At 35.3% G+C, this 15,160-nt stretch overlaps 1 protein-coding gene across 1 annotated transcript in view; it reads right to left on the reverse strand.

The window, feature by feature from the left end:
• AKAP6 (A-kinase anchoring protein 6) overlaps positions 1–15,160 on the reverse strand; it is a 258,767-nt gene that overhangs the window by 65,697 nt on the left and 177,910 nt on the right. Inside the window, exon 10 of the mRNA XM_064713383.1 lies at positions 10,866–10,986. Within this exon, the coding sequence (XP_064569453.1) occupies positions 10,866–10,986 (121 nt within the window). The remainder of the gene's footprint in view (positions 1–10,865; positions 10,987–15,160) is intronic.

Genomic DNA, 15,160 nt, shown 5'->3' on the forward strand with positions numbered 1-15,160 from the left:
AAAAATCCATAGGCTTTTGCCAAGTGTGTAAAAAATTTGTATAAGTGTTCATGTCTGTTACAGACAGAATCATCTGCCAACTGTTCTGCCTGTTATCCTGGGGTACTCCTAGTTTCTCCTGGCCAGCAGCAAAACCCATCAAAAACCAACATATGACCCCACAAATGACTCACATTCTTTCATGTTTTCTGCATTTAGATTAATATTCTTGTCCAGGTTTCCATTTAAGGGTTGTCTATGGATTGCCTCCTCTTCGACATTTCTCTTTCCTATGCTTAGACTGACATCAGCTACTCACTACAGGAAGGGTGTCAGGTCCATGTTACACTGGAATACCCCTAGAAGCTCAGAATGATGAGCACAAAAGCCTACAGATACCTGACAAAATACACAACAGAACGACTCCGCTGTTCTTTCAGATCACTGTTCCAAAACATATTTTTGACACCATGTTGAGTACTGTTGCCCTGAAAAAAAAATAAAAATATCCCATGTTTTTGGCATTTTGTGCAGGTATTTTGGAATCAGTTTATACCAGGATTTTCTGACCAACAGTAAATGTTTTATCCATTACATTCTGCAGGGTTAGGATCTTTGCTTTGCCACATCTCATTTTCCAGCAGTTTTACTAGGCTAACAGAATTCCCTTTTGCTTTTCTCTAGGGTGATTTGGGGAATTTTCAATTCTACATTTAAGTGCTCATCTTCAGATATGCCATATTCAGCTAGAATGCCAGGGAGCAATCACAGTGACTTTCCTGTTTCTTTCAGGTACTGCTTTGATTATAGTCTTTCAATTGAAACCAGAGCTTGGGTGGATAGAATTCTTCTAAAACAACTGTAGTAAACTTTAAGAGATGGCATCTCTTATTTCAGTGGTTGTTTGTTGATTGACTGCACTTATTCACTGGTTTCATCATGATTTCATTGCCCATCTGCAGTGCTTGGTTGCATCTTTCCAGTCTAATTTTGCTCCTTATCAGTGTTGCTCTGCAGCTGACTCTATAATCCAGCTGGTATCAAATTAGTCATTGATCTAATAGCATAGTTGCAAATATAGCAATTGAATGCCTGGCAGCCTTCTGCATTGCTAGAACACTGAGAATCTTTAGATTTGCTTAAGCCACATTGCCGATATCTACTTCTTCATTAAAACCTTAAATTGTCAATGGTTTCAGACAATATATTTTCATTTCAAAGGTAACTGTGATATTCAATCTGGCTGCCTGCCTCTTTTTTGTCAAGAACATTTCTATATATTCCTACTTTTTCTGTTGCCTGTTACACTACATATGTTGCACTGAAATGCCAACATTTTCAGCCAGCCTGCATCTGCCCTGCTTCATGGCTTCTTTCAACTTACATCTATGTGTGTGTTCCGCTCTTTCTATTCTGGCACTTCTCCTGATAGTTCTCCCACTGTTTGGAGACATATATTAGATTGGTTTTACCTTAATGTCTTCCCTCTGAATAAGAACTGCGTATGTCACAAGTGATCCTGGCAAAGAGATACAATTAAGGAATGTTTCATGTCTACAGTTACACATGGTTGCTCTAGTTCCTGGCACCTTACCATATCCTCATTTTTTGTTTCTGGTTTTGGTTAAGAAAACTTTTTATAGCTTTTAATTTACTTTTCATTATTTGTACCCCTCTGACCAGCTCTTCTTAGAGGCTAAAAATTATATACTCTTGATGAAAAACCAAAATAATAGCAATGAAATTTTTTAGGCAACAAAATGGGATCACATGACTCTCTCCTTCTGACCTCTGATGGTGTTTAATTGATCTTTCAACACATGATAACAAGCTTAGAGTTCTTAGGAATTATTTTTCTTCCACGTACATCTTCTTTGTGTCTGGAAGAAGGCCATCAAAAAATAAGCATGTTAATCTCAATTCATGTTTAGCTTTAAAAAGATACCACCAGAAAAGTTATATATCCATAGTGGCCTATTTCTGGGAAAAAGCAATGGGTAAAGCAGAGATAATCAAACTCCAGTGCAATGTCTGTCAAAATCTAAATGTATCACAAATAAGTTTCAAACTGGAGTATTGCATAAACATTATACAGTGGTACAAAAAATACCCTCTTTTTTGTGATACCAGAATGAGTGAGTGGCAAATTTAGAGTCTGATCTTCATAGCCTCTTTATCCAATCACAGGAGAAACAGGTAAGAGAGAAAAGTGTTTTCCTGAAAATATTTCAGAGTACTTAACAAGCTTCTGCTCTGAATTACCCCTTGGAGAAAACTCCTCATGATAGGGGCTGGTCTACTTTGCTCCCATAGCAGTTAAACTAGTCTTCACACATGACTCCTTGTCCCAGTGTATTACTGGGGAAATGACAACCTCTGCATAGTGTTCCCTGCAGCTTGTAACACAGCTGGCACATGTCCTTCACATCTATAATAGCACCTGTCATTCCAGAACAGGATGTGAAGGGCTCTACAGCTCTTTCCCCCCAAAAGCATCTCTTCATAGAGCCAACTTTAACATTCACAGTTTCATGATCACTGGCATTCTATAGCAACCATGATTTCTGCAATACAACATCACCCACAAGAAGTTAAGAACCACAAGTATTTCACACTCGCCACAGGAGTTGGTTGCAGCCTGCCCTAAGCCTCCACTGGACCTGATGAAGCCACAACTGCAAAAATTATGAATTAAAGTACAGTGATTCCTTACTTTACCTTGTTAGAAGGAGAAATTTGGACAAAATGATGTAGCTATTTTTAGTACAATATATGAAAAGTGTATACACACAAAGAAAAAATACCACCCAACCTTAAGTATGTAAAAAGGTTTCAAATATATACACATAAATAATTTATATTGATATTTTACATATTTTCAATATATAAATACAGTCTATCATATATATTTATAAAAATAGAAAGGCAATACATATACAAATAAAAATTCAAGAGATTATAAACTGATACACTTCACTGCAACTTATTTTTTATCATTTAGACATAAATTCATTGTATATATTACCACTGAAAGTTTATGGAGATTTAGTGAATTTGGGTTTCATATAGAAAACCTGCCAAAAAACTATTCTTTGGTCATTTATATTTTGTTTATTTTTATGAAAGAAATATTACAGTATTGATTATTTTTGAGGTATACTGATGAGGGGTAATTTGGGAAGAAAATAGTAGTTCCTGTATTATGTTTATGAAGCAAAACATCACAGATAAACCATGTAGTTCCTATGAGTTTAAAATAATTTCTATTTTCCCCTGGACTATGATGTGGAAAAATATGGAAGTGTATTAAAAATTGGCAACTAACTTGACGAATAGAATAATAATACTATTGCCACCTATAATTTTTGCTCATTATATTTTTATCTTCACTGCTTTAAAACAGATGGATACACCAAGCTGCTAAAAAAATCAGTATCATGTCCACACAGAGCTTCAAAAATCATGTTGTCATTGTGTTATTAACATTCCTCATTTTATCTTATTTCAATATATTAACTGGAGAGACCAGTGGAAGGCAGCTTTAAAGTCTCACTGCTTAGGACCTTATCTAGCTGTTTCATAGCAGCAAGGGCACAAACACAGAGCATGTGGAGTTGACTAAGATGCTTGACGTGATGACTGTAAATTGTCCATGTTTTGCAGCTGTAGTAAGGAATGGTGATGACAGCTATGTGGTACACATTTACTTTTGTTTGAAGTCAAATGGCTCTTTCATTCTAGACACACTGCTTTAATCTCCAAAAAGCTGTGCTGGTTTTTGCTACAAGCTCAGTAAATACTGCATTGCTACAATGTGAAGTTCATCGTCAACATCATGCTGGGAAGAAGTGGGAGAAACCCACTTATTCTTAGGAAATGCATGAAACTGCTTTTTGCAGAAATACCGGAAGTCTGCTCTGTACAAATCACAACACTCTCTTCAAAAATGCATGTTTACATTTGAAGAATATTGTGAAAGCAACCAAGAAAATGTGAAAATATTTTTCACATTCTTTTTGTATTCATTTTCTAGATATTTTAATTCTGTAAATGTAGCAATGAGTATTTTCCTAATGTAATTATATAAGACATTAAAACTTAACATTTCTCTGCTTTAAGTAAGAATTTTCCCAACAATATTTATATTGTCTGCTTTGAAAAATACAAAATTTGCCAGAATTAGCAAGGAATTTAATCCTGTTACATGAACATATGAACCACTGAAAAATGAACTAGTTGTTATAGGATGGGTCACAAAGGAATTATTACTCTGTTCCCCAGTGCAACTGAAGTGAAAATACTTGTGCAGAAAAATGTAACCAATTTCATCACCCCTTGTAATGAGAGAGTGGGAAACTTTGCTGTGTCAGGTCCTGAACTCATTTAGTTAACACTGTAATAGCAGTCAGACTTTTACTGCTATTTGGTATATCATGCATTTTTGAGACTTCTCATACAAACCATGATTTTCCTACCTAGTGGAGAAAATCATAGAGGTTCTTAATCTGCTGGGGGAAAAAAAAAAATCCAGCCTAGCACATGAAAATTACTGAACTTTGTGAAGAACAGTAACTGAAGCCGGTTCTGTGCAAAATCATTTTAAAATACATGACAGTTAAAAACATACTACAGTGTAAGAAACAAAGATTAACTTCCACTGAGGCATGTATCAATTCATGTATGTAGACATATGTACAGACATACTATTACCTAAGTAATAGACATGTTATTGTTAGTGAGTATCTCTATCTTAGCAGATATTTTGCAGATAAAATTTTGTCAGATGAAATAAAAGCTTTCACTTTAGAACATAACTGCTAATAGAATTAAAGTAATTTTTCATAAAGGCGGTGATTTTTGCAAGGTAGCCTAAAAGTTGATTAGCAAACTATAATGACTATTCTGATTGCAATTAAAAAGCCCTTCCAAATGGGTCAACACACCTAAGTGCTATCTGCAGTCATTTAGATTTTAACATCATGGTTATTACTTATTATCAGGCTGCACAATGAGATATTGATTACTTTTAACCTTTAGAGCTCAGAATTCAGGGAAAGTCAAGGCACTAGCACAGCCTACCTTTCCTGTCTAGTAAACTTATGGCCTTTAGTGGAATTCTAATGATTCCTATTGGCAAGGCCAAACTGAAATTAGTTTATTCTTTTGGCTCATGCAGAAATGATGACATACCTAAAATTACTGCATGCATAGCAGATTTGTAGTTACTCCCTACAAGGGTCTCAATCCTGACATGTGCTGAGAGCTTCCTCTAAACTGACAGCCATCATTTTCTTCTGACTAAAACTGACTGTTTTAGCAATTCCATGCAGGCACTGATGGGTTACCAGACAGACAGAAAGCATCCTGGACTGTGCAGAACATGCAGCTTAGGAGCAAATAACTTCACATTTTATAGTTTATAACCAATCCCCTAAGCATATTGTCCAAATATATCACTCTGCAGGCTGTTAATCTTTTAATAAGTTTTCTTTGTATGGAAAATCTACTTGAAATAAAGACTGAACTGCAATGCAGCTTCAGTAGGTACGCGGAACTTGCTTTAAATGGAACCAAGTAATCCAATTAAACTAATCTGGTTTACAAGTTAAAATGATACGAAGAACATTAATTGATCCTTATAGGCTGCTGCTATTTGAGCCGTCTCTCTGTTTGTGCAGCATTTGGAACCGCTTTGCACATTTGTATCCGCTAACAGCAGAGAACTCAGGCCCCCAGTTCAGGAGAATTATGGGCAAGAGAAACATATAACTCTTATGTGTTAGATTAATTTGCAGAACACTTGGCATTTTATTGCCAAGTAGTCAAATTGTTCCAAGTTGTTCCGGAAGGTTGTTATTAATAGTATGTTTTCTGAGGAAAGTTCTGTCTACTTTTGGAACTGCATTTCTGTTGCCAAGGAAACTCCTTGAAGCACAGCATTCTAGGAGCACACTGCTGCTTTTGTTTGCCAGTATCCTATTCATATCATCTAAGTAAGCACTTTACATACTTTAGCCTCCAGTTTCAAATGTTGAAGTCTTTATGTATTTATATTACCACGTTAAATATAGTTTGTGCTTCTTTTTAAACTCAGGGACTCTTGCAAGATTATTTTAACAGTTGTTTAAAAAACAGTTTTTTGTGGTTTTTTTTTTTCACAAGTTTGCAATAAATTAGTTTTAATTTGAATAATAGCTCCATAGGTTATAGCACTAGTCCTTAAGTGTTAATTATCTTTTCACTCTGAAATTAATGTAGTCATTTCCTACTGACTCCTCTACACCATTATTGAAGTGCTGAGGAAAACATGTCATTGAGTTCTGAGCCAGAACTGTTGTTGTGATTAATCCTGGTCACATGGCCAATCTCTGCCAAAAGGAGATCACTGAAAAAAGGTGACAAAGACAGTGATTTCCTGTCAGCAAAGAGTACGACAGGGCTGTCTAGAAGTGATGCAAATGAGGGAAACTTTCACCACGGTTTGTTTGATCCACTCCGGGCCACAGCACACTGAGCCAGCGAGAAAGGCACAATGGAGCAGCAGCACACCCAGAGGAGGAAATTAACTGCACCTTCCAAGCAGGGATAGAGCTTCCAGCAGGGAAACAAAAAATGCTGGGAGATTTTTTTCCCCGTCAACTTTTTTTGAAATATATCCTTAGTTTTTGATGTGCATTTTTGTGTTATCTAATACAGTGGACCACTTCCCCTTGATGAAAGAGCTCAGCAGTTAACCTGCTCAAAAGCTGTATCAACTAAATGCTTTCAAAATCTTTGCATTACTACATATGGATCTTCTTCCATCTATCATAATCATTGCTGAAGACTTACTAGTAAAAGACTTATGGCTTATGCAGTTTGCATTAAAACCACCATACACTGCTTGTAATCAGAAAAAAAAATATTTATTTTATTTTATATTTTCAAATGCTTGGTTAATTTTGTTCTGAACATACTAACAATTTTAACAATCATACTGTACTTATTTAAATAGGGTTTTAATCTAACACAATTAAGTTTTGTAATTAATCTTCAGAGGAAAATGGAAAGAATTATCATTAACTTTTCTGCCAGTATACTCACTTCTAATCTCGACAGTTCTTGTAAATACTGATTTGCTTCATTTTTGAACATTCAAGGTACAGAATCACTCAAGTTCCTACTAAAGGGCTAATTAGCAGAGTTTAAATTCTTTGAGTTTGATCCTCCAGTAACAGCATATGAATACAGCTGAAGTCAATGCAAGTTCTGTGTACTTAGAGCTTATAAGATCAGGCTCACATGCAGTAGATTAAAATGAAATAAACATGATACATTTGGCATCAAACTGAGCTGCTGTAAAAGTACAAAGAAGTAAGAATCCAAAACATGGAAGTGTTCCTTTTAGTTTTTTTCTTAATTAATAGATAAAGCATTAGAGGAAAAATAAACTGTCATCAATTCATTCTTTTACTGCCATTTTATCAAAGACTAGCTGATTTTCAAAATCATTAGCTAGTTTAGAACTATAAAGCAGAAATCATTTAGGTCTATGTTCTCTTTTTTTTTAAATCTACAAATTGAAATCTAGGAAGTCTAGAGAAAGTAGTATATTCATATTCAGTATTACAAAAAATATGGCTATGCTGTTCCTATTATGAGAGCAAAATAAAACCTACTTAAAGAGGAATAATAGGGATCCTAGTAAAAAAACTATGACGTTCATAAAATATTAGAAAAAAAAATTAGGCTGAGAGTTGACTTAAGTATATATTGCCTCTGAAAATAGATACTGTGAAAATACTCTAACCATGAAAATATATTTCATTTTCCTATATACAATATTAGCATTTATATATTGTGTTATGCTGCTTTAATGTATGCTTGCCCCTTCTGAATTACCTGTTTCATCATTGCTCCTTCCCATTCATAGACTCCTTAGGGGCAATGATTACTGTTGGTAATAGTGATACCACAGCAGGCTCCCTGGCAGGGGCTGCTTGCTGAGCTGGCTCTGAGCTGCAATTACTTGTCAGCTCAGCAACTGAGAAGAGAGATCTGTGGTTTTAGGAGAATCCAGGAAAATGCAGAGAGTGCAATTAGCACGTTCACATTTGAAGATGTAATTGATAAAGAGAAACCAGAGCAAGACCTGTGTTTTCATAACACCCCACATCATTGAGGAGCTCTGGTAATAATAGCTGCCTGGATTTCTGTCCCTGCAGACCAGAATGGCTGTGCTCTCTGGGAAGCGCAGGCAGTGCTCATGAGCACTCGACCATTCACGACTCTCAAAAAGCCTCTGAATAAAATGGGTGTCACCATTGATCAGAAGAGAGGTTTACTAGGCTAGTTTTATAAAACTATTAATACTCTTGTTGAGGACATGATTCATTGTTATACAAATCTCTAAAATTAGGGATGGTAAAGAGCTAGTGATTTATCTGGTCTTACCTTTGCTAGTGCAGAATTGTTCCCTCAATTCCATTAGCTAATGTTATCCTTTGTCTACTTTTAAATGTCTGAAATTATCGGGCTTTCAACACTTTGAGAGGTTGTTCATTGTCGTGTTGGAAGTTTCTTGTTGTTGTTTTTTGGTTTGGTTTTTTTTGGTGTTTTTTTTTTTTCTTTTGAAAGAATGATCGCTCTAAATGGAATGCTCTTAAGATTTTTACATTACCTGCAAATAGTCCTCCTGCTTTGTGGACGCTTCTCAGTCAACTCAAACAAACTCCACATCTCTAGTTAAGGCTTTTATTCAGTCCTTAAAAATTTGCTTGCTGCTCTTACTAGAAAGTTAAATGCAGTGAATAGTCACTGCAGGAGGGCAAGGAGTCTGTTCCTACCCTTCTTCAAGTGGTTTTGTAGTGACCAAGTACCAGATAAGCAGTTTTGGGATGGGGCACAGTAGCCTGTGTACCTCCTGGCAGAAATTGCAGGACAAATAAGCTGCCTGTCCTTTGGAATCACTGCTGGTTTGTCTCTGCTGCACAGGCTGCAGACTCAGCTACTTGGTAATACAAACTTTCGGAAGTTTCATGCCTATCACATTCAGAATTTCATAACATTAAGAAACTATTCCCATTTTGCATATATAGTATTACCCATTTTTCACCATATTATACTGTACATATTATTAAATTGTTGCCCTTTTTTACTCTTCTCATCATGCACTATTATCTCAGCCTTACCATCTATAATTATTCTTAGGGGTTACATTTGGAAATAAGAGAGGAAGTATACTAAATACTATCTAAAATACTTGAACTGGATGCTTAATCTTTGTTCCTTCTCATATTGATGGATGGATTGTTACCTTAAAATTTATGTTCATCAATTTATTTTTTTTGTATGGGACCAAAACTAGTGGTTAAATTTGTCACGTTACAAGCTGGCCTTATACAGACAGGCCCTAACGACCAAAACACCTTATTTCAGACATACAAGAAAATCTTTACTCATTTCTGACATTGTTTATTTCTGAGCCTGAACAAGACCAGGTCTGTTAATGTGCGATTAAGTCTGATTAAGTATTTACAGTGTTAGGAAAAAGACAATAGCAAAAATAAACAATAATTGTCAAAGCAAGAAATGGAGGCCAGTGAATGAAGCTCACACCCTAAATAGTTTGGATCCAAACTATATTTGCATTTATAAACATATTTTAACTCACATGACAACCCCTTCTTACTGGGTATTTTAAATAGTATAACTAAAATAAGAAAGAATAAAATTCAAAGACACTATCAAGAAAATAGGATGCCAAAGCAAGAAAAAAATCATTGTATTTAAGAAATTATCAAATCATGCAATCATATAAGGAAGAGAACAACTTCTATTTGACCTTGAATGTACCATTTATTTCATAAGAAATTAAAAAAAAGCTAGAGGGTAGTTGTTTCTTGTCATTATAGTGTTGCTGATTCTGTGGTTAGTTATTAATTTTATTTTTTATGATTCACAATCTGCTCTTTGAAATATGCCATATGCTCAAAGCAATTCAAGGATGACAACTGTCAGAATTACTCCAATAAAAATTGCCTAAATGAGGAAGATTTACTGCAGCCTGATATTTCTGTCAAAAGCCCCTCCTTGCCCCCCCACCCTTCAGACCCACAGCTCCTCAGACACACAGTGAAGCCTGAATCAATTTTAGGATCAAGTCACACATTTTGAGGAATTTCTTACAAGTATTATTTATCTAAAAGAAATTATAAATCTTCTGGGTTAAGGTTACTATGGCAAATAAAAGAAACCATGTGTGTCTGTATGCATGTATGTACATATACATATACACATACATATATATATATACACACACATGTACATATATATATGCTAGAATTAGACCCTATAGCTTCACCCTACAAGTTCAAAATCATGTTGCTCAAATCACAACCAAGTGTGAAGACTTAACATGACAATATCTACTTTATGTGTAACTAATAAAAATTAAATTGGAAGAGTCCTGAATCCCGGCAGCAGCAAACCAAAATCAAGGCAAATGTCTTTCTTTCCAGATGATGTCTGAAAGGTGGATAAAAATCCACTGAAAGCTCCAATCAAAACACATTTTGTTAAAAGTTCCCATTTCATTTTTTCCTTCATTTTGTTTCAGTCTATTTATTAATGCAGTTTCATTTATTTCTATTCATCTTGAAGACAAATCTTTGTCCTTCTATAGAATTACACCAAATAGAATGTGATAAAGGGAACTTTCTTGCAATTATGATGTCGGTGCAGCCTGTCAGTGCACAGGGGATGGAAATGAGGTTGGGGACAGGGAAGGGAATTCTAATAGACACCATGATACATACAATGAACGCAGCGATATCCTGTGAGAGAAAGACTTGTCAAGCTAATCAGATCTTCTATAGCTAGGTAAAGGCAGTAACCGTAGTGCTAACCTTGTAAAGATGCTGCTGCTGCTCCTCTGACATCATCAGGTCATGGCTGTCCATCACAATGGATTCCATGTCAATCAGCCAATCCCAGAGCTCCTGGTATTCTGAATCAAAGTCCAAAAGGCTGTAGATAAGGAACAAAATGTATTATGCATAAATACTGTGTAGTTGTTAAAATCTTGTATTAGAATAATATATTCTTGAAAACTCATGATGTTCCAAGTTATATTTCTAAAGAGACATTCTGTATTTATACAGTGTGGATGAAAATGAAAACTGAAATCCAATTTAATCCAGTGCCATGACCTAAATTCAGCAGCTGATGCCAAATCCTGACTACTGTTGGCATACTGCATTTGCTTCAAAAATTCTGAAATATAAATCCCCTATAGATGTTGTTTAATTATTTTTACAGTGCTGGCTTTATATTGAGCAAATTTTGCAACAATCACCTTGATATAATTCATATGAAAATAATATTTACATCAAAAAATTACTCAATCCATTCAGCCATCCCTCTGCTGTCTATCTGCCTATCTTTGTAAATATCCTACATTTATTTTCATGGATGAGTAGCTAGCATTTCAACTTAACGCCTTAAGATAGGCTTGAGTGAATATGGTAAGCCAGTGAGAACTAAGGCCAGATACAGTATTAGACAGGTGTTCCCTACAGACATGTAAGAAACAAAGGTAAGGACAGGAAGTCAAAACAATGAATCCTTGAATAGCCAGCAATCATTAAAATTCAAAGGAGGATCACTACGGTTTTCAACAAAATAAATCATTAGAATAAGGAGCTTAAAAGGATTAATGTGATTCTCTATTGAAAGCCTAGTGAATAAGTAAAGCATAGATTCTTCTAAAACACTGTGATACAAGACAGAAAGTACATGCTGAAAAACTGCACATTCGTCAAATAGATACCTCTTGAAAAGGGATCTTCAAATTTGCAAAATTGGAACTAACAAAAGCCTTGCCAGTATCAAAAAACTCCCATACTGATCAAAGAGCAGCGCATGTTCCACTAAAGCTAATTTCTCCAATTATTAAGAACTTTTTTTAGCAAATCCATTAAAAAATGAGGAGTGCTTCAACAGAGAAACAAAAAACTAAACACACTTTTAATGTCATTAGTACTACTGCAGTTTTATTTGTTATTAACTAGAGTACCACGTGCGTGGTAATTTTGAAAGCTTATAGATAAAGTTGTGACAAGTAGAACTGTCTTTGCTCAAGAAAGCAGGCAAGAGAGAAAAAAGCATTTGCTTTCCATGGTATTATTTTCAATGAATTGACAACAAAGAAAGTATTGTATAATGCACAAGCACTGATTCCTGCTTCTGAAGTAACCTCTAGTTTAATCCACTGTACTTAGTATACTTAATAATTTATGAGGTGCACTTACTTAAAACTGCTTGCTGCCCTGAGAAGGTAAGCAGTATTACCATAAAGAAAGAAGAGCAAGCAAAAAAGGTCAGGTTACTATTATTGAAATATAAGTCTCACTTAGAGTTCAGGGCTTTTTTTCTGTTTCAGGAGGTATTTGATTCAGATATCATTTGGAAACTAAAACAAAACTAAGCTCCATTTTGAATTGTATATTTGGCAGTGTTACTGAATCTTCATCCCTTCCTCAGAAAGCAGTATTACCATTCTGCATCTTCAGTACCTACTGCTCCTTTTCTTCTCTTGCATCTTATCCAAATATTATACAAAGATGTAAAACTGGCAGGCAGTTATTAAAACACATGTTCTATAACAGAAGATGTTAGATTTCATAACCTGTAAATTGCTATAGCTTCAGTTGGACTTGGATGGCTTGTACCAGTGAAAATCCTAAAATAGTATATGAAGATGATGTGAAACAAAGCCTACACACAGAATGGCATGGGATGCCTTTGGAAAATGCACTAGGAGGTGGACTTGGATTTTTCTGTAATAGGCAAGAGACCTGCTGGATCCAAACATATCCTTTGTGTCTAAAGACCACCTACAGCCCAAGTTGGTCCATTTATCTGTGTATTGAAATGAACCAATCTTTCCAAGAAACAGAAAAGCACTTTTCTTTGACCTTTATAAAACATAGATGAGCACTAGAAAATGACTGAATATTTTGATTTCAAAGTAATGTTCTAAACAGAAACTCAACCCAAAACCAAGAGTGAGAGAAACAGGATTCACTGGAAAAAGCACAGGAAGGGATACAAGACAAAAGACATTTGGTTTTCTTCCCCATAGTTTACATAATGTACTTATTCTCTCCTTTATTTAAAGTGTTTTTTTTTTTTTTTTTTTTTTTTTTTTGTTGGTTGGGGGGTTTCTTGGGTTTTTTGTTTGCAGTTTTTGAGGGGGGGTGGGTTTTTGGTTTTGTTTTGGTTTTTGTCTGTTTGTTTTGGTTTTTATTATTTTTTCTTGTTTTCTGAAGTAAAGTCAAGTCATCTAGGAGTGTTTTTAAGCAACTGCCTATGGCAGTTATTTGCCTGAGCCTGAAGATAGCGAAGTCAGCCTACAGAGCATCATCGACATGTTTTTAATATGTTTGCAATACTTTCAGTGGTTTTAGAATATCTCTGATACTTGATATTTTTAAAAACGGATTTTTTAAAATTAATATCTTGCATCTAAATGAGTGGATTTTGTGATCACTATTAAATTACTGTTTGGAAGAGGATGCAAGTTACTAAGCTGCTAAAAAGACATTAAAAAATCAAGGAATTGTAGGACTAGAGAGAGGTTAAGATTGAAACATATCTGTCAGTATTTCTGTGATATATTTAATATTTCTTTTTTATTCAGAATCTACTTTTCCTGAGCTTAGCCGATCTTTCTTTTATATCGCCACAGGCAGAACCAGGGAAAGCATGACTTCTGAAATACTGATGTGTATCAAAGATGCAATTATCATAGAAAAGATCCAATTTTGGTTGATCATCTGAATTCACCAAACACTAAAAAATGAATAAATTAGTTCATCTGTTTATTGAAAAAGAAAAAAAATCCTCTATTAAAAGTACCCAAACATTGCCAACAAAAATGTATAATATTAGTTAAAGGGCAGGTAAAAACTGCTTCCTTGAAGTTTGTTGGTTAATAAGCTAAAACCACTAGCTATGTAATAACTAAAATTACATTAAGAAGTATATTTTGTCTTGGTAAACCAGGAATCAGATATGCAGAGTTGCATGTCTAATCCCTTGAACCCTAAACATATTTCTTAAAATGTGGACAATTTATTATTTTGAATGAAAATTCATGAGCACCTTTCTCATGAGAAAACCAGTTCGTCAGTGGCATTAATAAATAAAAAGGAATGTGAAGCTATTTCCATCAGCCTTTTTCCCCATGTTTAACACACACTTCCAGTTTGCTGTATTTCTTTGATGGCAGAACTCACATGGCATTTAGAAGTACTGTAAACACACTGGTACACCCACCAAAAAATTCAGCCAGACAAAATGTCTCTTCAAGTTTCCGGGTCATAATTTTATGGAACTCTTTTGACATGTTTTAATTAGGGAGATACAGAAGAATTCAGAGTTATCACCTTACACAATTTTAAAACTTCCCTATGTTCAGCACATACTTAAAGCCCCCTCTAATGCTTTTCTCTCAAAGTCCCATGCACGAAGGCCTGATACCCACTGATGACAGGATCTCAGGTTCTGGCTTTCATGCTGTGCAATGGTGCTGTCCATATCTCCCAACTCAATGCACTCATCTCCAGTTTTGAGGGGATACAGTATTTCCAGCCAGATTTACCATAACATGTTGGACCTGCCATAAGCTACTCTCGGGTACCTCTTAGCTCCTGGCTAGCTGGTGTTCTCCTGCAGTGGATACTCATTCTTTTCTCCTTCTTAGTCACTTTGGCCATTTTCATGCTAATAAATTAAAACCTTCTCTATTGCTGTTTTAACAAGATTACTGTTTTGCAGGAAATCTCTGGTTCCTTACACACCCACTAGAATCACACTATTCTGCAAATACTACCCTACCTATCTCAGTTTAGCTGTTTCCTGGACAAAGTCATCTCCCTAATCTCCTACACACACACATGCACACATCATCAAAAAAAATTCTTAGTTTAAAATATCTCTTGTTCTCCCTGTGGACATGCTTCGTTTTCCTAGATCAAACTTCCACAACAGCAAATGGATAGATACTCTTATTTGTGCAAATGGCCCTTTCTCTGTAGAGATCTGTCTCTAGCTTGGTCATGCTACTGTGGAGTTTCTGTCCATTGTTTTTATGCAATAAGGTAATGTTGCATCAATTATATTTTTAAATAGCTGGAAG

The sequence above is a fragment of the Zonotrichia leucophrys genome, chromosome 5 (genome assembly GCF_028769735.1).
Source record: "Zonotrichia leucophrys gambelii isolate GWCS_2022_RI chromosome 5, RI_Zleu_2.0, whole genome shotgun sequence".
In the NCBI taxonomy this organism is placed as follows: domain Eukaryota; kingdom Metazoa; phylum Chordata; class Aves; order Passeriformes; family Passerellidae; genus Zonotrichia; species Zonotrichia leucophrys.